Source organism: Rutidosis leptorrhynchoides, chromosome 1 (assembly GCF_046630445.1).
Source record: "Rutidosis leptorrhynchoides isolate AG116_Rl617_1_P2 chromosome 1, CSIRO_AGI_Rlap_v1, whole genome shotgun sequence".
Lineage (NCBI taxonomy): Eukaryota > Viridiplantae > Streptophyta > Magnoliopsida > Asterales > Asteraceae > Rutidosis > Rutidosis leptorrhynchoides.
This window is the reverse complement of record NC_092333.1, coordinates 257,859,550-257,882,734: the sequence shown is the minus strand read 5'-3', so window position 1 is coordinate 257,882,734 and position 23,185 is coordinate 257,859,550. Positions and strand designations below refer to the sequence as shown.

General features: G+C 34.3%; 1 protein-coding gene across 1 annotated transcript; it reads right to left on the bottom strand.

Annotated features, from left to right (window-relative positions):
• Positions 1 to 3,797: 3,797 nt before the first annotated feature.
• Positions 3,798 to 18,514, bottom strand: LOC139897266 (uncharacterized). Its single transcript, XM_071879963.1, has 4 exons — positions 18,393 to 18,514; positions 18,187 to 18,286; positions 17,921 to 18,088; positions 3,798 to 4,328 (listed from the first exon to the last, which is right to left on the bottom strand). The coding sequence occupies exons 1-4, from the start codon at positions 18,512 to 18,514 to the stop codon at positions 3,798 to 3,800; spliced, it is 921 nt and encodes a 306-aa protein (XP_071736064.1).
• Between the last annotated feature and the right edge of the window lie 4,671 nt (positions 18,515 to 23,185).

Here is a 23,185-nt window from a genome sequence, read left to right as displayed (position 1 = left end):
CCCCTATCTTTATTGGTCAACCCGGGCTCAGGCCCACCGACACTCATCAAGCTTTCTATCACAACTCTATGGTTTCTCTCATAGTAGGGCGAAAGCATTGACGGAGGTTCGTGGAATTAGTCCCCACGTGGCTAAAATAAGAGATCCATCAATTCCAAAATTTGGGCAGAATTTAAATTCCTTGAAGAACGGGTGTAAGCCACTCATGATTTATAAAGATGAGACCTTTAACACCCGGCTAGGGAGACTTTACTCCCTAAATGTTTCAAACTTAACTTGGGAGACTTTACTCCCAAGTTTGGAACAAAAACTTGACTTGAAAGACTTTACTTTCAAGTTTGGTACACGAGAATACATGGAAGACTTTACTTCCAAGTTTGGAGTGCAAAAGTACTTGGAAGACTTTACTTCCAAGTGTTGTTCTACTTCCCACATAACAAGCATTTATGCTTATTTTAAGAAAAAGGTAGGAAGTAGTTACTACCTTTCCGTTAGTTGAAAGATCAATGGGGTGCCATAGCTTTTGGCTATGGGTTGTGTGGTCTAGCAACACTAGCACGAAGCATTGCTCTTCATCAAGAAGATAACACACATTGAAGCTCAGTGGCTCCTCTACCCACGGTATGATACATCGGTTGAACCATCTTGAAATGATGAGACAACCAATGTCAATATGAAATTGTGTGGATTAGGAAGTGTCCTACAGCAAGTAGTACGAAATTCGAGAGACTTTACTCCCTACCGAAGTGGATGGACTTGAGTCATCTGGAAGTGTTAAAGCACGAAGCTTTAAACACTTGGTTTTGAAGCAATGTGCATGAAAGACTTTAACTTTCAAGCACAAGTTTTGATTTTTCTCAAAATTTTAACATTTGAAGCACAATCATTTGAAAAGTGAAAGACTTTACTTTCACTTGAGATTACAATTACAAGCACAAAGGGAAGACTTTACTTCCCTAATTTTAAAGCACAAAGGAAAAAAGACTTTACTTTTTCCCCAAAAATTTCAAGTTTTAACCATTTTAGTGTGTATGATATAATTTAATGTAATGGTTGAAAACTTGTTCCAAAAATTTTGTTTTCATCAACATTGTAACCTTAATCCTTAGTAAGCATATGCGACAAGTTTAACCCGAAAAATTTCAAAAATGACCCGAGATTTACTCTCCCCTACATTTAGTTTGATGCAATGCCCTCATTGTATTAAACGAAAAAATTTTTTAATAAAATTGAGGGACATTTTGAATTAGAATAGAAAAGAAAAGAGAAAATAGAAACCGGAGTAGATCAATTGATCTTTGTTGTCACCATTCGAGAAACTTAATCACCAAAGAATGCAAGTTGATGAGCTTGACGCCTGAACTTAATGCCAGGTTTGGATCAATCATCAAAGTGTATCCTGCCACTAAGAACCACATAAGCAAGAAAATACAGGCAACTACAAGAATATCCACACACGCCAATTGTCAAATTATTACAAACATAGAGATGATCTTGTGTGAGAGTAGCAATATGGGTCTACTACCTCACAACGAATCGACAATTTAAAGTTTCACACACACAATATCAAATAGAGTTAAGTTACATGCCAATTCATAAGATAAATTGTTTCACAAACCATGATGAAGATTGATTACCGAAATTCCACATATTGTTTGTTTGCCATCTCGGCATGCTTCCGAATGCACTCTTGATAACCCAAATACTCCATGGGAATCTCATCCGACTCATTGAAATTGAATTTTAAAAACTTAGTGATTCGAGTCACGTAGTGACCACCAACACTTGGATGCTCCGACTTCTCGCCACTTGGGTCAAAAAGATAACTTGCGATAAGGTTGGGAATGTGAATGTGCTTTTTCTTGTAGATGCTATGAATCAACCAAATATTAAACATCGTCATCTTATCAACATGATCCGTTCGATGGAAAACCGATTGGGCAAAGAACCTTTGGATGCAACGAAGTATGGGGCTTTTGAGTGCGCCAGGAACTTAATTAGTGGGGGTTAACTTGACATGACTAATTTCACTCCATGCTTGCTTGGGATCAAACTCATTTGGGTTGTAGGTTTCACATTTTGCCAAGTATGCGAAGGTAGAGTCGGGATCAGAATCTATGTAGACTCCTAGGCATGCTATGAATTGAGCCATGCTCATTTGCCATTCCGCACCCCCTAGCCTAAGTCTGAGGTAGTTGCGGATCCATGGGGAGATGACCTTGAAATCAACCCTAAGAGTTGCTAAGAACTCACGGGTTAGCAATGGGTAGATACTTTCTTTCATGTAAAGGAGCATCTCCTATGGGCGCATAACCTTATTACCCTCTTCAATGGTGAATGTTTCCCTAATCTGATGACCTAACCATGCCAATTCAAAATCGGTCCAATTGATGTACTTGGCCGGGCAAACAGGCATGTGTAGCCTATTAACCACTTGATATTGAATTGTTTCATCCAACAAAAGCACTTGTAACCACTCGTGAGCATCGGTGGACTTTTCATACCCTTATCCTTTTGAAGTACTTCCCTAAAATAGACTCCATCAAACAATAAATGCAAAAACAATTTTGTGATGTTAGCATGAAGTGGTTATCTCACATTCAAACATCAATGGCACAAAATGCCCCCTACATTTAATTCAAAACAAAAATCTTCATAGACAACAAGTATGGTCAAAATTGCTCACATGCAAAAGTCAAACTTTTAGTCAAAATTCAAAAGTCAAATTAAATTTAAGACTAGTAGCATGAAAAATTGTAAAGCAATTAGCCATAATGTCTCAATTCTCATCATACACAAGAAGGTTCAATCATAAAGTTACCCAATTTGGTCAAACAAAGTCAACATCCAAAAATCAAGAACCCTAATTCCAAGTTAAGATCATACAAGCATGAAAGTTTGATTCTTGTTGATTTAAGCATATTGTAGAAGTGTATTCCAACCAATTTCATCATTAAACTCTCAATTAATCACCAAATTCAAAAACTCCCAAATTGGGATGAACCCTACAAATTCAAGATTCAAATTTGTGAAATTAAACATACAAATCATTTTATGAATCATAAGAATAACTAGAATCTATCACCAATTTGTCACAATCATCATCAAATGCTTAGAGATCTAGCAACAAGTAAAAGTAAGAACATAGCAAGAATCATGTAATAAATTAAAGAGAAGTGTTAATGAAGCATAAATCTTACATGACTCATGTTAAATGTTGATAAAAGTGCAAGAAATCTTCACAAAAGATGTTAAGTTGATGCTAGAGTTCAAATTTTAGCAAGCTCAGCCGTTTTAGAGAGAGAGAGAAATGAAATGGGTGAAAGAAAAATTTGAAATTTTCTGGGTCTAGTCGACTTTTAAAGTACCAGGTACAGGAGCGCCGCACCTGGTGTAGGAGCGGCGTTCCTGGGATCAAAAGCGCCGCTTTTCAAATTCAGAAGCGCCGCTTCTGGCTACTGATCAAAATTGATCAAAAATTACCACCAAAAGTGCCGCTCTTGTTACAGGAGCGCCGCTCTTACAGAGCTAAAAGCGTCGCTTTTCATAGAAAAGCGTCGCTCTTCAACCTGGAAGCAATTTTTCACAATTCAAGTTCAATTCGACTCATTCACAAGCTATTTTTGACATTTTGTAGTTTTCCCATATGCATGAAATGCAGTTAAATGCAATTGCAACTACCAAAAAGAAATATCATACAATTCTAAATGAGATGCAAGCTAAAAATGAACATATAATACAAGTGTGATTATTTTTGATCACGGGTCTATCACTTGACCCATTTTGCCACAAAGATGTTACTTGGAGTAAAGCTTGATGTCATCAAGCTCAAAAGCATTGACTTCATCATTGTAACTCTTGAGCCTATGACCGTTTACCTTGAAAGTGTTTCCATTCCCAAATAATTCCACATAACCCGTAGGGTATGCTCTCTTGACCACATATGGACCCGACCACCTAGACTTAATTTTCCCCTGTGAGAACTTGAACCTTGAGTTAATAATAAGCACCTTGTTGTTCGGGTGAAATTCCTTAGGGCCTTTCAATCGGGCATCATGCCACTTCTTTGTTTTCTCCTTATATGATAACGAATTCTCGTATGCATCTAACCTTAATTCCTCTAACTCATGAAGTTTCATGACCCGTTTTTCTTTTGACTTGGTCAAATCTAGGTTAACCTCCTTTAGTGCCCAAAACGCTCTATGTTCAACCTCCACCGGGAGGTGACAAGCTTTATCATACACTAGTCTAAACGGTGTCGTTCTTATGGGTGTCTTATAGGCGGTCCCAAATGCCCATAATGCATCTTCTAGCTTAGTGGACCATACCTTCAGTTATTTTGAACCATCTTCTCTAATATCCTTCTCAAGGCATGATTAGTGTTCACGACTTGACCACTCGTTTGGGGGTGGTAAGGAGCCGAGAACCTATGCACTACACCATATTTTTTGTAGTGACCCAAACTTTTCCATGTTTATATATATTAATTGAGATTGATATTTACATGACTAAATGTTTCCAACGTGTTAAGAAATCAAACTTGTTAAGACTTGATTAAATGAAATAAGTTTCATATAGACAATTGATCACCCAAGTTGACCGGCGATTCACGAACGTTACAAAATTGTGAAAACTACATGTTGTGGTATATATAGACATATATATATGGTTGAGATGAGATTATGATGAGTAAGTATCTCACTAAGTATATTAACAATGTGTGATATACATAAGAAATGAGATTACTAAGTTAAGAAACTCGAAATGATATATATAACGATTATCGTTATGATAACGTTTACTAAATACATATGTATCATATTAAGATATTGATACACTATATTTAACATGATAAAATGATATTTAAATATATCATTAAGTGTGTTAACAATGAACTACATATGTAAAAACAAGACTACTAACTCAAGAATTACGAAACGAGACTTATATGTAACGATTATCGTTGTAACGATATTTTAATGTATGTATCATATTAAGAGATATTCATACATCATAATATCATGATAATATAATAATTTAACATCTCATTTGATATAATAAACATTGGGTTAACAACATTAACTGAGATCGTTAACTTAAAGGTTTCAAAACAACACTTACATGTAACGACTAACGAAGACTTAACGAATCCATTAAAATGTATATACATGTTGTGTTTTGATATGTATTCTTACACTTTTGAAAGACTTCATGACATAAATCAAAGTACTTCTACTTAACAAAAATGCTTACAATTACATCCTCGTTCAGTTTCATCAACAATTCTACTCGTATGCACCCGTATTCGTACTCGTACAATACACAGCTTTTAGATGTATGTACTATTGGTATATACACTCCAATGATCAGCTCTTAGCAGCCCATGTGATTCACCTAACACATGTGAGAACCATCATTTGGCAACTAGCATGAAATATCTCATAAAATTACAAAAATATTAGTAATCATTCATGACTTATTTACATGAAAACAAAATTACATATCCTTTATATCTAATCCATATACCAACGAGCAAAAACACCTACAAACACTTTTGTTCTTCAATTTTGTTCATCTAATTGATCTCTCTCAAGTTCCATCTTCAAGTTCTAAGTGTTCTTCATAAATTCCATAAGTATAGTTTCATAAAAATCAAGAATACTTCCAAGTTTGCAAGTCTACTTCCAAGCTTTCTAATCCATTCCAAGTAATCATCTAAGATCAAGGAACCTTTGTTATTTACAGAAGGTTATCTTTCTAATTCAAGATAATATTCATATTCAAACTTTGATTCAATTTCTACAACTATAACAATCTTATTTCGAGTGAAAATCTTACTTGAACTGTTTTCATGTCATGATTCTGCTTCAAGAATTTTCAAGCCATCCAAGGATCCTTTGAAGCTAGATCCATTTTTCTCATTTCCAGTAGTTTTATCCAGAAAACTTGAGGTAGTAATAATGTTCATAACATCATTCAATTCATACATATAAAGCTATCTTATTCGAAGGTTTAAACTTGTAATCACTAGAACATAGTTTAGTTAATTTTAAACTTGTTCGCAAACAAAAGTTAATCCTTCTAACTTGACTTTTAAAGTAAACTAAACACATGTTCTATATCTATATGATATGCTAACTTAATGATTTAAAATTCTGGAAACATGATGAACACCATAAAATCGGATATACGCCGTCGTAGAGAAACTGGGGGCTGTTTTGGTTTGGATAATTAAAAACTATGATTAACTTTGATTTAAAAGTTGTTCTTCTGGAAAAATGATTTTTCATATGAACATGAAACTATATCCAAAAATCTTGGTTAAACTCAAAGTGAAATTATGTTTTTCAAAATGGTCATCAAGATGTCGTTCTTTCGACGGAAATGACTACCTCTTTAGTAATTGACATGTAACTTAAATTTCTGACTATAAACCTATACTTTTTCTATTTTGATTCTTAAATTAGAGTTCAATATGAAACCATAGCAATTTGATTCACTCAAAACGGATTTAAAATGAAGAAGTTATGGGTAAAACAAGATTGGATATTTTTGATCTTTTTAGCTACGGGAAATGTTTAACAAATCTATACAAATCATATCCTAACTAACTTATATTGTATTATACATGTATTCTAATATATTATGTAATCTTGGGATACCATAGACACGTATGCAAATGTTTTGACATATCATATCGACCCATGTATATATATTGTTTGGAACAACCATATACACTCTATATGCAGTAATGTTGGAGTTAGCTATACAGGGTTGAGATTGATTCCAAAAATATATATACTTTGAGTTGTGATCTAGCCTGAGACGTGTATACACTGGGTCATGGATTGATTCAAGATAATATATATATCGATTTATTTATGTACATCTAACTGTGGACAACTAGTTGTAGGTTACTAACGAGGACATCTGACTTAATACACTCAAATCTTTAAAACATAATAAAAATGGTTGTAATTATACTTTGATCATACTTTGATATATATTTACATATTTGTATAGGTTCGTGAATCGATCCGTGGCCAAGTCTTATTTCCGAGGAAGGAAATATCTGTGAAAGTGAGTTATAGTCCCACTTTTAAAATCTAATATTTTTGGGATGAGAATACATGCAGGTTTTATAAATGATTTACAAAATAGACACAAGTACGTGAAACTACATTCTATGGTTGAATTATTGAAATCGAATATGCCCCTTTTTATTAAGTCTGGTAATCTAAGAATTAGGGAACAGACAACCTAATTGACGCGAATCCTAAAGATAGATATATTGGGCCTAACAAACCCCATCCAAAGTACCAGATGCTTTAGTACTTCAAAATTTATATCATATCCGAAGGGTGTCCCGGAATGATGGGGATATTCTTATATATGCATCTTGTTAATGTCGGTTACCAGGTGTTCACCATATGAATAATTTTTATCTCTATGTATGGGATGTGTATTGAAATATGAAATCTTGTAGTCTATTGTTATGATTTGATATATATAGGTTAAACCTATAACTCACCAACATTTTTGTTGATGTTTAAAGCATGTTTATTCTCAGGTGAATACTAAGAGCTTCCGCTGTTGCATACTAAAATAAGGTCAAGATTTGGAGTCCATGTTTGTATGATATTGTGTAAAAACTGCATTCAAGAAACATATGTCGATGTAATATATTTCTATTGTAAACCATTATGTAATGGTCGTGTGTAAACAGTATATTTTAGATTATCATTATTTGATAATCTACGTAATGTTTTTAAAACCTTTATTGATAAAATAAAGGTTATGGTTGTTTTAAAAATGAATGCAGTCTTTGAAAAACGTCTCATATAGAGGTCAAATCCTCGTAACGAAATCAATTAATATGGAACGTTTATAGTCAATATGAACGGGACATTTAAGTTGGTATCAGAGCGTTGGTCTTAGAGAAACAGAAAATTTGCATTAGTGTGTCTTATCGAGTTTGTTAGGATGCATTAGTGAGTCTGGACTTCGACCGTGTTTTCTTTAAAAAAATGATTGCTTAACATTTTTGTTGGAAACTATATATTATTAACATGTAAATATTATGTGATATATTAATCTCTTAACTTGTTTGATATTGTGTGATAGATGTCTACCTCTAGCACAAATCCCATTGACTCACCTAATAATAACGAAGAGTCGAATATATATTGGCAAGATTCACAAGTTCCCGAAGAACCGAAAGAAGAGGAACCGGAAGAAGAGGAACCAAAAGAAGAGAAACTGGAAGAAGAAGAAGAGGTTCCGGAGGGGGAATAGTAGGAACCACAGGAAACCGATCAAATAAAAGAAAATCCTCAACCAATGGACCAAAGTTAATAATGGTCAATGGTGTTTCCGCTAAGGAAGCAAAATATTGGGAAAATTACCAATTTTCCGATGAATTGGATCCTAATGAGTATTCCGATGATGTTATAGAAATTACCCCGACCCAATTTAATGAGGCAAAAGAAAATAATAAGGGAAAAGGCATCAAAATAGAGAAATCTGATTCCGACCCCGATGAACTTTATATGTACCGTCAACACCCGTATTTTCAATATCATGACAATAACCCGGGAACCTCTAAACCACCAGGTTTTTCTAAACCAATGTGGAAAACGATGACTCGTATTAGAGGAACATCATTTATCCCTAGAAGATTAGGAAAAAGAACCAAGTCCGAAGAAAAAGAAACCAGTGATTCAAATTAGAGGGGTGTGAGCATGTTGTGTAATAAATGTATTGTAGTGTGCTTGTACTTTTATGTTCTATGTAAAAATTGCATGTATTGTTTGTTATTACGAATCTAATCCTTGTCTATTTTACAGTATAAAAACAAAATGGACATTAAGGGTAGACAACCGAATATTTTAGAAGACCTACCAGAGGATATGATTGAGGAAATCTTGTCTAGAGTCGGTCAGAATTCATCGGCACATTTAGTTATGGCGAAATTAACTTGTCAAACATTTGAAAGACTTTCCAGAAATGCCTTTGTTTATAAAAGGCTTTCCTTTGATAGGTGGGGTATATCACATTGGGGAGACTTTAAGTTACGCCGTGTTTTCTTTAAGGCGTTAAATGCGGGGAACCCAAATGCAATTTTACGCTACGGGTTAAGAAGCTATTTTGACTCAACATATCCCAACATAGGATTTCGTGAATTAGAAAGAGCTTCTAACATGCAACATAAAGAAGCATGTTATGCTTACGGGTTAGTGATGTTCGCTTCTTACCAAAGTGTCAAAAAGAACATCGGATTGCAGCTTTTAAATAAAACTTTCCCACAAGTGACGGATTCAGTAGTTGGGGTGAGAAACAAGGTTTTTAGATTATTACGGGGCTGTTGGACATTACGAAACCCTCGTCCTTTTGACGACATTACAACATGCTGCCTAGCCAATGGTCATAACGGTTATTTTCCACAAGACCAAGGATGGGAAGTCGTCTTAGTAAAACCAGAATGCATGACTTGTTTCTGGACTTATGAATTACTTGTCTTTATTTCCTTTGCTGAACAACTTGCGTATTAACTAGATTTATCTTCAAAACTATCCTGTATCATAGTGTACTATATTTCATGTTATATGTAATATAGCGAAGTTGTAAGTTTGAAGAATATTTGTATGTGATATATTATTATAATCAGTTTTTCATATGAAATTGTAGTAGTTGAATTGTATATTAGCTACTAAGTATGAACTTAACGGGTAGGTAGTACCCGAATTTAAACTTATAAAACGCTAATATGAAGAAAAAGCTTTTATAAATGAGTTCATATTATGCTACGAGATACTATTGACTACTCTTAATATTCTGTATGATTAACTTGTTTCATTTGACTATTTTGAAGGAAATAGCACCGACTACTCGACACACCTTGAATATGAGCGAAGAGGAATTTCATGCCTTTCTTGCTTCAAATATAGCCACAGTACAGGCCGCGTTACATACCAACAATAACTCTGAATCTAGCAATACAGCTAACGGCGCAAGAAATTGTGTAGGATGCTCCTACAAGGAATTCACTGCCTGTAAACCTTCAGAATTTGATGGGATCGAAGGACCAATCGGATTGAAACGGTGGACCGAGAAAGTTGAATCGGTGTTTTTCATAAGTAAGTACACTACGCATACCTTCACAGGTACTGCGTTAACATGGTGGAATACCTATCTAGAGGAAGTGGGACAAGATGCTGCTTACGCGCTACCGTGGTCAGCATTCAAGCACTTGATGAACGAGAAGTACCGTCCCAGAACCGGAGTCAATAAGCTCAAGTCAGAACTTAGAGGGTTACGAACACAGGGATTCGATATTACTTCGTACGAAAGACGATTCACAGAATTGTGCCTATTGTGTCCAAGAGCGTTCGAAGATGAGGAAGAGAAGATCGACGCGTTTGTGAAAGGGTTACCGGAGAGAATCCAAGAAGATATAAGTTCACACGAGCCTGCCTCCATACAAAAGGCATGTAGAATGGCTCATAAACTAGTGAACCAGATTGGAGGAAGAATTAAAGAACAGGCAGCCGAAGAGGCTAACGTGAAGCTAGTCAAAAGAAAGTGGGAGGAAAACGGTGATAAGAGTCACCAAAACAACAACAACTATCCCAACAATCGTAACATCAATCGCAACTACAACAAACGGCACAACAACAACAACAACAACTACAACAATCATCCCAACAACAATAACAACCGTAACAATAACAACAATCAGAAGCAGCTATGCCAAAGGTGTGAAAAGTATCACTCGGGGTTCTGCACCAAATTTTGCAACAAGTGTAAAAGAAATGGTCATAGCGCGGTGAAGTGTGAGGTCTACGGACCAGGGGTTAACAGAACGAAAGGAACAAATGGTGTCGGAACGAGTAATGGCAGAGCAAGTAGTGTCGGAGCAAGTTATGCCAATGTAGTTTGTTATAAATGTGGAAAACCGGGCCACATTATTAGAAATTGCCCGAACCAGGAGAACACGAATTGACAAGGCCGCGGAAGAGTTTTCAATATTAATGCGGCAGAGGCACAGGAAGACCCGGAGCTTGTTACGGGTACGTTTCTTATTGACAATAAATCTGCTTACGTTTTATTTGATTCGGGTGCGGATAGAAGCTATATGAGTAGAGATTTTTGTGCTAAATTAAGTTGTCCATTGACGCCGTTGGATAGTAAATTTTTACTCGAATTAGCAAACGGTAAATTAATTTCAGCAGATTATATATGCCGGAATCGAGAAATTAAACTGGGTAGCGAAATATTTAAGATTGATTTGATACCAGTAGAGTTATGGAGTTTCGATGTAATAGTTGGCATGGACTGGCTGATGGAGATGAAAGCAGAGATCGTATGTTACAAAAATGCAATTCGCATTGTACGAGAAGAAGGAGAACCCTTAATGGTGTACGGAGAAAAGGGCAACACGAAGCTACATCTTATTAGTAATTTGAAGGCACAAAAACTAATAAGAAAAGGTTGCTATGCTGTTCTAGCACACGGCGAGAAAGTACAAACTGAAGAAAAGAGTATCAATGATGTTCCCGTCGCAAAAGAATTTCCCGATGTATTTTCGAAAGAATTACCGGGACTACCTCCACATCGATCTGTTGAATTTCAAATAGATCTTGTACCAGGAGCTGCACCAATAGCTCGTGCTCCTTATAGACTCGCACCCAGCGAGATGAAAGAACTGTAAAGCCAACTGCAAGAACTATTAGAACGTGGTTTCATTCAACCAAGCACATCACCATGGGGAGCTCCTGTTTTGTTTGTCAAGAAGAAGGATGGTACATTTAGGTTGTGTATTGACTACAGAGAGTTGAATAAACTTACCATCAAGAACCGTTACCCACTACCGAGAATCGACGACTTATTTGATCAACTACAAGGCTCGTCGGTTTATTCGAAAATCGATTTACGTTCTGGATATCATCAAATGCGAGTAAAGGAGGATGATATTCCAAAAACTGCTTTTAGGACGCGTTATGGTCATTACGAGTTTATTGTTATGCCGTTTGGATTGACTAACGCACCAGCTGTGTTCATGGACCTTATGAACCGAGTGTGTGGGCCATATCTTGACAAGTTTGTCATTGTTTTCATCGATGACATACTTATTTACTCAAATAATGATCAAGAGAACGAAGAACATTTGAGAAAAGTGCTAGAAGTATTGAGGAAAGAAAAACTGTACGCTAAGTTTTCAAAGTGTGCATTTTGGTTGGAAGAAGTTCAATTCCTCGGTCACATAGTGAACAAAGAAGGTATCCAGGTAGACCCAGCAAAGATCGAAACCGTTGAAAAGTGGGAAACCCCAAAAACTCTGAAGCATATACGTCAATTTTTAGGATTGGCTGGTTACTACAGAAGATTCATCCAAGATTTCTACAAAATAGCAAAACCCTTGACTACATTAACGCATAATGGGAAGAAATTTGAATGGAAGGATGAACAAGAGAAGGCGTTTCAGTTATTGAAGAAAAAGCTAACTACGGCACCTATATTGTCATTGCCCGAAGGAAATTATGATTTTGTGATTTATTGTGACGCATCAAAGCAAGGTCTCGGTTGTGTATTAATGCAACGAACAAAGGTGATTGCTTATGCGTCTAGACAATTGAAGATTCACGAGCAAAATTATACAACTCATGATTTGGAATTGGGTGCTGTTGTTTTTGCATTAAAGACTTGGAGGCATTATTTATATGGGGTCAAAAGTATTATATATACTGACCACAAAAGTCTCCAACATATATTTAATCAGAAGCAACTGAATACGAGACAACGCAGGTGGATTGAACTGTTGAATGATTATGATTTTGAGATTCGATACCACCCGAAGAAGGCGAATGTGGTAGCCGACGCTTTGAGTAGAAAGGACAGAGAACCTATACGGGTAAAAGCTAAGAATATAATTATTCGTACTAACCTTACTACTCAAATAAAGGAGGTGCAACAGGGAGTTGTAAAAGAAGGAAAGTTGAAGAATGAGACACCCAAAGGATCAGAGAAACATCTTAATATTTGGGAAGACGGAACCCGATATAGGGCTGATAGAACTTGGGTACCAAGGTTTGGAGATGTGAGAGAAATGGTACTTAAAGAAGCACATAAAACCAGATATTCAATACATCCCGGAGCGGGGAAGATGTATAAAGATCTCAAGAAACACTTTTGGTGGCCGGGTATGAAAGCCAATATTACTAAATATGTAGAGAATGTTTGACGTGTTCTAAGGTCAAAGCTAAACATCAGAAACCATCAGGTCTACTACAACAACCTGAAATCCCAGAATGGAAATGGGAAAACATTACCATGGATTTCATTACTAAATTGCCAAGGACTGCAAGTGGTTATGATACTATTTGGGTAATAGTTGATCGTCTCACCAAGTCAGCACACTTCCTGCCAATGAGAGAAGATGACAAAATGGAGAAGTTGGCGCGATTGTATTTGAAGGAGGTTGTCTCCAGACATGGAATACCCGTCTCTATTATCTCTGATAGGGATGGTAGATTTGTTTCAAGGTTCTGGCAGACGTTGTAACAAGCATTGGGGAATCGTCTAGACATGAGTACTACCTATCATCCACAAACTGATGGGCAGAGCGAAAGGACGATACAAAAGCTTGAAGACATGCTACGAGCATGTGTTATTGATTTCGAAAATAGTTGGGATCGACACTTAGCGTTAGCATAATTTTCCTATAACAACAGTTATCATTCTAGTATTGAGATGGCGCCATTTGAGACACTTTATGGTAGAAAGTGCAGGTCTCTGATTTGTTGGAATGAAGTGGGGGATAGACGGATTACGGGTCCGGAGATAATACAAGAAACTACCGAGAAAATCATCCAAAAGAGCTACGCGGACAGTAAAAGAAAAGATATAGAGTTTGAAATTGGAGAAATGGTCATGCTTAAGGTTTCACCTTGGAAAGGCGTTGTTCGATTTGGTAAACGGGGGAAACTAAATCCAGGGTACATTGGACCATTCAAGATTATAGATCGTGTCGGACTAGTAGCTTACCAACTGGAGCTACCTCAACAACTCGCGGCTGTACATAACACTTTCCACATCTTGAATTTAAAGAAATGTTTTGCTAAAGAAGATCTCACTATTCCGTTGGACGAAATCCAAATCAATCAAAAGCTTCAATTCATTGAAGAACCCGTCGAAATAATGGATCGTGAGGTTAAGAGACTTAAGCAAAACAAGATACCGATTGTTAAGGTTCAATGGAATGCTCGTAGAGGACCCGAGTTCACCTGGGAGCATGAAGATCAGATGAAGAAGAAATTCCCGCATCTATTTCCAGAAGATTCGTCAACACCTTCAACAGCATAAAATTTGGGGACGAAATTTATTTAACGGGTAGGTACTGTAGTGACCCAAACTTTTCCATGTTTATATATATTAATTGAGATTGATATTTACATGACTAAATGTTTCCAACGTGTTAAGCAATCAAACTTGTTAAGACTTGATTAAATGAAATAAGTTTCATATAGACAATTGATCACCCAAGTTGACCGGCGATTCACGAACGTTACAAAATTGTGAAAACTACATGTTGTGGTATATATAGACATATATATATGGTTGAGATGAGATTATGATGAGTAAGTATCTCACTAAGTATATTAACAATGTGTGATATACATAAGAAATGAGATTACTAAGTTAAGAAACTCGAAATGATATATATAACGATTATCGTTATGATAACGTTTACTAAATACATATGTATCATATTAAGATATTGATACACTATATTTAACATGATAAAATGATATTTAAATATATCATTAAGTGTGTTAACAATGAACTACATATGTAAAAACAAGACTACTAACTCAAGAATTACGAAACGAGACTTATATGTAACGATTATCGTTGTAACGATATTTTAATGTATGTATCATATTAAGAGATATTCATACATCATAATATCATGATAATATAATAATTTAACATCTCATTTGATATAATAAACATTGGGTTAACAACATTAACTGAGATCGTTAACTTAAAGGTTTCAAAACAACACTTACATGTAACGACTAACGAAGACTTAACGAATCCATTAAAATGTATATACATGTTGTGTTTTGATATGTATTCTTACACTTTTGAAAGACTTCATGACATAAATCAAAGTACTTCTACTTAACAAAAATGCTTACAATTACATCCTCGTTCAGTTTCATCAACAATTCTACTCGTATGCACCCGTATTCGTACTCGTACAATACACAGCTTTTAGATGTATGTACTATTGGTATATACACTCCAATGATCAGCTCTTAGCAGCCCATGTGATTCACCTAACACATGTGAGAACCATCATTTGGCAACTAGCATGAAATATCTCATAAAATTACAAAAATATTAGTAATCATTCATGACTTATTTACATGAAAACAAAATTACATATCCTTTATATCTAATCCATATACCAACGACCAAAAAGACCTACAAACACTTTAATTCTTCAATTTTCTTCATCTAATTGATCTCTCTCAAGTTTCATCTTCAAGTTCTAAGTGTTCTTCATAAATTCCATAAGTATAGTTTCATAAAAATCAAGAATACTTCCAAGTTTGCAAGTCTACTTCCAAGCTTTCTAATCCATTCCAAGTAATCATCTAAGATCAAGGAACCTTTGTTATTTATAGTAGGTTATCTTTATAATTCAAGGTAATATTCATATTCAAACTTTGATTCAATTTCTACAACTATAACAATCTTATTTCAAGTGAAAATCTTACTTGAACTGTTTTCGTGTCATGATTCTGCTTCAAGAATTTTCAAGCCATCCAAGGATCCTTTGAAGCTAGATCCATTTTTCTCATTTCCAGTAGTTTTATCCAGAAAACTTGAGGTAGTAATGATGTTCATAACATCATTCGATTCATACATATAAAGCTATCTTATTCGAAGGTTTAAACTTGTAATCACTAGAACATAGTTTAGTTAATTCTAAACTTGTTCGCAAACAAACGTTAATCCTTCTAACTTGAATTTTAAAATCAACTAAACACGTGTTCTATATCTATATGATATGCTAACTTAATGATTTAAAATCCTGGAAACACGATGAACACCATAAAATCGGATATACGCCGTCGTAGTGAAACCGGGGGCTGTTTTGGTTTGGATAATTAAAAACTATGATAAACTTTGATTTAAAAGTTGTTCTTCTGGGAAAATGATTTTTCATATGAACATGAAACTATATCCAAAAATCTTGGTTAAACTCAAAGTGAAAGTATGTTTTTCAAAATGGTCATCAAGATGTCGTTCTTTCGACGGAAATGACTACCTCTTTAGTAATTGACATGTAACTTAAATTTCTGACTATAAACTTATACTTTTTCTGTTTGGATTCTTAAATTAGAGTTTAATATGAAACCATAGCAATTTGATTCACTCAAAACGGATTTAAAATGAAGAAGTTATGGGTAAAACAAGATTGGATATTTTTGATCTTTTTAGCTACGGGAAATGTTTAACAAATCTATACAAATCATATCCTAACTAACTTATATTGTATTATACATGTATTCTAATATATTATATAATCTTGGGATACCATAGACACGTATGCAAATGTTTTGACATATCATATCGACCCATGTATATATATTATTTGGAACAACCATAGACACTCTATATGCAGTAATGTTGGAGTTAGCTATACAGGGTTGAGGTTGATTCCAAAAATATATATACTTTGAGTTGTGATCTAGCCTGAGACGTGTATACACTGGGTCGTGGATTAATTCAAGATAATATATATCGATTTATTTATGTACATCTAACTGTGGACAACTAGTTGTAGGTTACTAACGAGGACAGGTGACTTAATACACTCAAATCTTTAAAACATAATAAAAAAGGTTGTAATTATACTTTGATCATACTTTGATATATATGTACTTATTTGTATAGGTTCGTGAATCGATCCGTGGCCAAGTCTTATTTTCGAGGAAGGAAATATCTGTGAAACTGATTTATAGTCCCACTTTTAAAATCTAATATTTTTGGGATGAGAATACATGCAGGTTTTATAAATGATTTACAAAATAGACACAAGTACGTGAAACTACATTCTATGGTTGAATTATCGAAATCGAATATGCCCCTTTTTATTAAGTCTGGTAATCTAAGAATTAGGGAACAGACACCCTAATTGACGCGAATCCTAAAGATAGATCTATTGGGCCTAACAAACCCCATCCAAAGTACCGGATGCTTTAGTACTTTGAAATTTATATCATATCCGAAGGGTGTCCCGGAATGATGGGGATATTCTTATATATGCATCTTGTTAATGTCGGTTACCAGGTGTTCACCATATGAATGATTTTTATCTCTATGTATGGGATGTGTATTGAAATATGAAATCTTGTGGTCTATTGTTACGATTTGATATATATAGGTTAAACCTATAACTCACCAACATTTTTGTTGACGTTTAAAGCATGTTTATTCTCAGGTGAATACTAAGAGCTTCTGCTGTTGCATACTAAAATAAGGACAAGATCTGGAGTCCATGTTTGTATGATATTGTGTAAAAATTGCATTTAAGAAACATTTGTCGATGTAATATATTTCTATTGTAAACCATTATGTAATGGTCGTGTGTAAACAGTATATTTTAGATTATCATTATTTGATAATCTACGTAATGTTTTTAAAACCTTTATTGATAAAATAAAGGTTATGGTTGTTTTAAAAATGAATGCAGTCTTTGAAAAAGTTCTCATATAGAGGTCAAAACCTCGCAACGAAATCAATTAATATGGAACGTTTATAATCAATATGAACGGGACATTTCATTTTTCCATGACTTTCTCCATAAGATGGTTTGTGAAATGCGTTCCTCGATCCGAGATCATGCTTTCGGAACACCAAACCTAGCAAACAAGCTTTTTAAGAACTTCACAACGACTCTTGCATCATTCGTTGGCAATGCTTTAGCCTCGACCCATTTCGAGACATAATCGACCGCTACTAAAATGTAAAGGCATTTATTAGAGTTTGGAAATGGCCCCATGAAATCTAGGCCCTATACATCGAACACTCGCATATTTGAATCCCAGTTTGAGGCATTTCGTCTCTTTTTGAAATGAAACCGGACTTTTGACACGAATCACAATGTTTTACCAAATCATGAGCATCCTTAAATATAGTGGGCCAATAGAAACTCGAATCGAACACCTTTTTTGCGGTGTGATTCGGTCTAAAATGGCCACCCGTGGGCCCACTATGACAACTTTTCAAAATATCCCAGGCTTCTTGCCCATACACACCGCCGGATCACTTGATCCGCCCCTATGCGAAACAAATCCGGGTCGTCCCAAAAGTAATACCTTAGGTCATTGAAAAATTTCTTCTTTTGTTGATACAAAAGACCTTTTATCAAAACATTTGAAGCTAAATAGTTTGCAAAATCGGCAAACCATGGAACCTCATCAATTAACTCAATCCCCATTAAATGTTCATCCGGGAAAGTGTCCCGAATTTTGGACTCATCTAATGGTTGTTACCCGGGGTTGTCTAACCTAAACAAATGATCGGCCGCCACATTCTCGGCCCCCTTTTATCCCTTATGTCTATATCAAATTCTTGCAAGAGAAGAACCCACCTAATTAACCTATGTTTCGAATCTTGTTTTTGAAAAAGGTATCATAACGCGGAGTGGTCCGTGTATACGACCGTTTTGGAAAGTACAAGGTAAAAACGAAATTTGCCAAAAGCAAACACTACCGCGAGAAGTTCTTTCTCGGTGGTAGTGTAGTTCAATTATGCCTCAGTCAATGTCTTACTCGCATAATAAATTGATCGAAAATGTTGGTCAACTCTTTGACCAAGGACAGCCCCGAGCGCATAATCGCTCGCGGCACACATCAATTCAAAATCTTTATCCTAATCGGGAGATATAAGAATCAGAGGTTTAATGAGCTTTTCCTTAAGTAAATTAAATGCCTCGATACAATCATCATTAAACAAGAAAGGTTGGTCCTTTTCTAGCAATTTGGTCATGGGTCGGGCAATTTTAGAAAAATCCTTTATGAATCGGCGGTAAAATCCCGCGTGCCTAAGAAAACTTCGGATTGCTTTGACATCCGAGAGTATGGGTAAGTCTTTTATCGCGGTAACCTTAGCTTTATCAACCTCGATTCCCGCTTTAGAAATTTTGTGTCCCCAAACCACCCCTTCATTTACCATAAAATGACATTTTTCCCAATTAAGCACCAAATTAGCTTTTTCGCAACGTGTTAACATTTTATCAAGGTTTTGGAGACAATGGTCTAAAGAGTCTCCAAAAACTGAAAAATCGTCCATGAAAACCTCCATGGAATCCTCTACCATATCCGAGAAAATCGCAAGCATACACCTTTGGAACGTCCCCGGGGCATTACACAACCCGAAGGGCATTCGGCGATATTCAAAAGTACCATATGGGCATGTAAAGGTCGTTTTTTCTTGGTCTATGGGGTCAATGGGGATTTGGAAGTATCCTGAAAACCCGTCAAGAAAACAATAAAATTCTTTTCCACTTAAACGCTCAATCATTTGGTCGATATACGGGAGAGGGAAATGATCCTTCCTCGTGGCGTCATTTAAATGCCGATAGTCAATACACACCCGCTGTCACCACCCTACTTTTTCCGTTATCTTTTTCTGTTAAGTTATTTAACTATCGTTAATCGGTATTCTTGCCATGTCATTTTTATGTGACTAATTATATTGTGAATAAATTAAATTATATTTCAATATTATTTGTCAAATGAAAAATTTGTGATTACGTTTTATTACGTTTCAACATGTATTGGGTTCTATTCGAAGATTCGTTTTGGTTTTTCAAAACTTATATATATATTTTGCAACCATAAAAGTTATATAATTTTTGGCATAATTCGTGTCATTTCTTTTTGACATTATCGATGCATGCCATGAATTGCATTTTATGTGTTTAAGTTACTCCTAATATCGAGCCCCCATATTTTAATGTGATTACCACCTTAGGTTACGAAATCATATTTAAGTAGCATATGTTATAATAATCCGGATAAAAATTTAATACTAATAAAATTATAAATAATTTTCATCATACTAATTGATTAATTATTTAATATTGATATTTGATATAAGATTATTACTTGATTAAACTACTTTTACAATAAATAAATAAGATATTATTAATAAGTAATTACAATTACAATATTATATAACTCTTGACAGATAATTGAAGACTATGTCAATATACTACATATGTTATGGGAATTATTTTAGTAGTTAGAGTCACCTAATCCATTTTAAATATAGAACCACCTCATCAATTGATCCATATGCAAATTCCAATACACTAGTACACACTTTTTGACTTTCCAATTTTCTTTTAACATGATAAATACAAATCCCATTAAATATGCATCATTTTAGATGATACTTTCATCAAATAAAATGTGACCAACACTTGTCCACATTGTATTAACTTACAATTATATTAAAATATTAGGGCATGTGTATCAATATTTTAATGTGAATCAGCTACCACATATTTGTCACTTTTTATTATTCGTATCATATATTAATCAATCGATTTCTTTAGTAGGTATACATAACCTAACACACTTTATTTACTATGTAATTAATAATAAATAATTGAACAACTTTGTATCTACTCAAGTTAGTAATTTACATGCTTTTAATAGTAGGAGTAATAATTAAAATCTAATTTCCACATGATATCTAATCATATTAATCAACTCATAACAAATTTGTTCCTGTATTATTTTTGTCGTAAATCATCTTTCAAAATTTAAGGGCTAACTAAACATACATTAAATAATATGGGATATCTAATGTCAATTTTAGGATTATATTATATTATATTATATTATATTATATTATATTATATTATATTATATTATATTATATTATATTATATTATATTATATTATATTATATTATATTATATTATATTATATTATATTATATTATATTATATTATATTAATATAAACAGTTGATAAACGTATCGATTCATAAATTTTATTTTTGAAGAAAAAGATAGATTTTGTTGAGGAATAAAGGGAGTCAAACACACACATACATTTTTCTTTTCTCTTCCTTAAGAAAAAATAAATATTCCCTAATTTGGTAACTTGGTAACTTTGGTAACTTTTAATTAATGGTTCTTGCTGATAAACGCGAATCCTATGGATAGATCTATAGGGCCTGGCCGCCCCATTCTGTGCTAGTCGCGCTAGTTTTTAACGGAATGTCTAGTACTTCATTAGAAGATATACATGTTTCTATGTATGTTATATATTGTAAGGGTAAATTAAATAAGACAAGTTAAGTTACCAAGTACTCACAGAAGATGTAATAATATTTTTAAGACGTTTCTCAACATTAAATCTTGTGGTCTAATTTTATACAGTTGTTATACTAAACCTATAATTCACTCAACATTTTTGTTGACTTTTACTCGCATGTTTTATTCTCAGGTATTAATTACTTCCGCTGTAAAACTTTACTATTACGTAGAAGTTAAGCCAAGCGCTGGGACCAGAGTTAACATTCTGTTAATGGATTTTGACGGGATGTTACATTTGGTATCAGAGCCTTGGTCTTAGAGAACTAGAATTTGCATTAGTGTGTCTAATCAGTAGTTGTTAGGATGCATTAGTGAGTCTGGACTTTGACCGTACCTGTTTATTTTAAGTTTTGATTAACATTTCTTGCCGGAAAATATATGCTTATCATTCTTAGTTTAGATGCATCTTACTGCATTTATTGCGTAGGTTGCGTATAGACTAATCCTATTTTATCGTACTTATTACATTAGATTTTACCTAACACATTTCCTTAATTTCCTCCGTAATCTACGGGATCTTTTGTACTATATATATATGTATTCTATGTAACTAGAATATCATCTTATATCCGAAAATCATTTCATATCGAAAATACCTTTATCTAACCGTGTAAGATGGATCCTGCACAAATTTTGAGTTCATACAATTCCGAGAGCGATCCTGAAAACTCTGAAAGCAGTGTAACAGAAGTACCTCAACTGGTTAACTATACTTCTTTTTGGATGAGATGGGGGTGGGTTCGAGACATACTCACTTGACGAAGAAATGAAGAAGAAGAATGATAATGCTAAAAGCGAACATATATTTCATAGCATTATCCCTCAAGAAAGACAAGCTTTTAGTTGCAATTGTTCTACGTACAAGTAATATTCGTTTAAATAGTAAAAGGTGAAGACAAAAGACAGATTCGACGAATTGAAGATGCAAACAGCCAAAAAGCTCAAAAGTACAAAGTACAATCAAAGTGGTTCCAATTATTGATGAGAAACGTCTCAAAATTACAAGAGTACAAGACGCGAAACGCAAAATACAAGATATTAAATTGTACGCAAGGACGTTCGAAAATCCGGAACCGGGACCAGAGTCAACTCTCAACGCTCGACGCAACGGACTAAAAATTACAAATCAGCTATGCACATAAATATAATATAATATTTAAATAATTCTTATAATTATTTATATATTATATTTATTTATTAAAACGTCGACAAGCTTGTGAACAAAAACATGTGAGCTGGTACCTACCTCCATGCGATCGCATGGCCTGGAGGCACAAAATCCATGCGATCGCATGGCACACTTTTTTAGCTCAGGTCCTATAAATTTCGCAGTTTGGTGATGATTTTAACCATCTTTTTCTTTCCTTTCTCACATACGTAAATATATATATATATATATATATATATATATATATATATATATATATATATATATATATATATATATATATATATATATATATATATATATATATATATATATATATATATATATATATATTAATTAGAATTTTAATTTTAATTTTAATTCTAATAATAAGGGTATGTTAGCGAATGTTGTAAGGGTATAAGTCGAAATTCTGTCCGTGTAACGCTACGCTATTTTTAATCACTGTAAGTTATGGTTAATGTTATTTTTAAATTGATGTCTCGTAGCTAAGTTAATATTATGCTTATTTAAATCGAAGTAATCATGATGTTGGGCTAAATATTAAAGACGGGGTAATTGGGCTTTGTATCATAATTGGGGTTTGGACAAAAGAACGACACTTGTGGA